Genomic DNA, 3,135 nt, shown 5'->3' with positions numbered 1-3,135 from the left:
GAAGGTATTGGGCGGGCTGGTAGGGGAATTGAGGTGTGCTGGGAGTAACTGGGAGAGAGTTTGAGATAGCCTGGTTTAAACTGGGAGTAAGGCTGGGGGTTCTAGAATGGCTAAGGAGTCTGAAGGATGTTGGGGAGGGTGGGATGGGGTTCCGGGGGTCCTGGTGGGCACTGGGAGGGAGTCTGGGGATGCTGGGTGTAACTGGGAGGGATTTGAGTGAGCCTGGAGGCGATGGAAGAAGATCAGGGATGGAAAAGCAGAGGCTGGTTGTGCTGGAAAGTGACTGGGAGAAGATTTTAAGGGGTCCTGCTTGGGCTGGAGGCAATTGGGAGGGTGCTTAGAGGGGTTTCGGGTATCTGTGACAGATTTTGGGGGGTTCTGACCCTTGTGAACCCCCAGAGATGTTGCCAGACACCGTCGACACCAAGGTGCTGATGGGGATTGGGGGCTCTGTGCTGGGCTTCATCTTCCTGGCACTGGAGTTCGGCTTCTACCTGTGCAAGAAGGTGAGAGGGGGTCCTAACGAGTCGTGTGCCCCCTCCTCCAGAGCCTGTGTGCTCCCCCTGGGGAACCCTGGCTCAGTGTTACCCCCTTTTCTCTGCCCACAAAGCTCCTGTCCCAGCAGCCGCTGCAGACCCTGCCCAGGTGGGGAACACTGGGTGCTGCGGGTCTGCCCGGCAACCGCTGAGTCATCACAGCTGCTCTCTCTCATTGGCTGAATTTCTCCATCGCATTCTCTGATTGGATGAGGAGAGGCCCGGGAGTTGAGAGAAGGAACAGGAGAGATCCCGCCCCGAGCACCGGCACGGGAACAACAGAGCCAGCCTGGGCATAGCGAGGGAATTTATTACCAACCAAATCACAGCAGCACAAGGAGAAGGGAAAGAAATCTCTCCAACACCTTCCCTCCACCCAACAGGGATCACCAGGACCACGGATCACCAGGGCTCTGCCCAACGGGGGTCACTGGGGATCATCCAACACCGATCCTCCCATGGGGGATGGAGCTGGAGCAGAGCACGAAGCTCTTCCCACACTCGGGGCACTCACAGGGCTTCCCTTAGTGGAGACTCCGTTGGTGTTTGGTCAAGGTTGAGCTGTGTGAGAAGCTCTTCCCACACTCAGGACACTCGTAGGGCCTCTCCCCAGTGTGGATGCGCCGGTGGGCAGTGAGGGTGCCATTTTGCTTGAAACCTTTCCTGCAGTCGGGACAGCGGAAGGGCCTCTCCTCTGTGTGAATCCGCTCATGTAAAAGGACATGGGAGCTTGTCTGAAACCTCTTCCCGCACTTGGGACACTCGTAGGGCCTCTCCCCAGTGTGGATGCGCTGGTGTCTTCTCAGGTGAGAACTCCACCCAAAGCTCTTCCCACATTCCAAGCAGGTGTAGGGCCGGTCTCCAGCATGGATCCTCTGGTGCGAGATCAGGCTAGAGCTATGGCTGAAACCCTTCCCACATTCTCCACACTTGTGGGGCTTTTCCCCAGTGTGGATCCTCTGGTGTTCGATCAGCCTGCACCTGTAGCTGAAACCCTTCCCACATTCCAAGCACTTGTGGGGCTTCTCCCCTCCAGGAGGCTTCTCCACCAGCTCTGAGCTCTGCCTGGATCTCCGGCCGCCTTCCCGGCTCAGGGAGGGTCTTTCCTCCTCGCAGCTCCCTGGGCTCAGTTTGCAGCCCCTCCTCAAGAGAGATCTCCGGGGCTTTTCCTCCTCCTCCATCTGCCAACGCCTTGGGAATGAAAAATTCTGGTTTGGGGAAAAAACAAGAGCCAAGTGCCTTGAGCTGGCTGTTCCCCCTTGCCCAAGTTCATCCCAGAAAATTATTGGCCATATTGTGTCTGTAAGAACCTCTGAAACACCAAGATTCAGCCCCAAAATCCTCCAAACCTCAAGATACACATCAAAAACGCCCCACAAAGCAAGATTCAGCCAAAATCCCCTGAAATACAAAGATTCAGTCCCAGCAAAAGAAATAAAGCACCAACTTTTACCCCAATAAAGCTTTCAAACACCAAGATTGACCCTTCAGAAAATCATAGATCCCCCTCTCTGGTCACCTGCTGCATTTGGAGGGGGGCAATGAACTTGGGGCTGCAGGGGTGAGGCTGTAGATAGAGGGAGGGATGGAAACTTGTGTTGCTTCTCTTTTCTGCTCCTCCTTCTCCTGTGTCCCTGCTTTTCCTCACATTTCTCTTCCTCCTACTATTCCTCCTTCTCATGCACAATCCCACCTGCTCCTCCCATATGCATTATTTGACCATTTTGTTCTTCAACCCTGCTTCTCCTTCCCTTCTCCTGCTGCCCCCAGGCCCAGCACCCACTGCCGGCTCCCTCTTCCCCCCAAACCCACAGCATCCCAGCGCAGGGGCAGCGATGGAGCTGGGGCAGCTCGGGCTGGGGCAGCGCTGGGCTCTCGGCCGCTCCCGCCCGCACTCGCTCCCCACTGCAGCCGCTGCCGCCACCACAGCGCGGGGGGGCCCGGCCTTGGCGCTCCCCCCCTCCCACCTCCCCAAATTCCCCTGCCGGGGGGCGCTGGGGCCAGGAGACAGACGAGTGACAGATCAGGGGGGCTGGGAAGAGTCGGCAGCCAGAGAGCACTGAAAATCTCAGCAGTGACTACAGTGGGATCCTCGGGGACTAAACATGGCTGGGCACCCATTGAAGATAGAAAGGGAAAGCCAGGAAGGGATCCCGGAAAAAGGGATGATGATCCCAAAATATCTCTGAAGGGGCCCTTGGAAGCATGTTGAGGAAGTTTGCCCATTCTCCCAGAGGTAATCAAGGACAGGGAGACACAGGGGAGCAATAAGGGAAGTCCAGAAGGGATTTAGACAACAGGGGATGGATGCTGTTGGTGTGATGAGAAGTGCAGGGAATATGGTTCAGGCAAGAAGCAGCAGCAGCAGGAATCTATGTGGGAAGACAAAGAATGATGGAAAAGAGGAGGAAGAGAAAAATACTGAGGATGGGGATGTTTTCCAGCAGGCTCTTATCCTCACAAGTTGCCAGCTGCTGCAGATCCTTTGTATCCCCGGTTGCCAGGACAGGCACACAAGGAGGTCAGGATTGCAGGGGGTTTCTCTGTGCTGGGCAGCGGCAGGAGCGGGCGCAGAGTTGCGGCACCGGGAGCACGGGCT

General features: G+C 56.6%; 1 protein-coding gene across 1 annotated transcript; it reads right to left on the bottom strand.

Annotated features, from left to right (window-relative positions):
• Positions 1-1,060: 1,060 nt before the first annotated feature.
• On the bottom strand, positions 1,061-1,717 carry LOC148218125 (uncharacterized). Its single transcript, XM_088158051.1, has one exon. The coding sequence runs from the start codon at positions 1,715-1,717 to the stop codon at positions 1,061-1,063; it is 657 nt and encodes a 218-aa protein (XP_088014177.1).
• Positions 1,718-3,135: the final 1,418 nt, after the last annotated feature.

Source organism: Sturnus vulgaris, unplaced genomic scaffold (genome assembly GCF_052056855.1).
Source record: "Sturnus vulgaris isolate bStuVul1 unplaced genomic scaffold, bStuVul1.hap1 Scaffold_195, whole genome shotgun sequence".
In the NCBI taxonomy this organism is placed as follows: Eukaryota; Metazoa; Chordata; class Aves; order Passeriformes; family Sturnidae; genus Sturnus; species Sturnus vulgaris.
This window is presented reverse-complemented; position numbering and strand designations above follow the sequence as displayed.

Excerpts from the sequence above, each read along its gene's own strand:
- LOC148218125 (XM_088158051.1), bottom strand. The coding sequence starts at position 1,717 with ATGGAGGAGGAGGAAAAGCCCCGGAGATCTCTCTTGAGGAGGGGCTGC.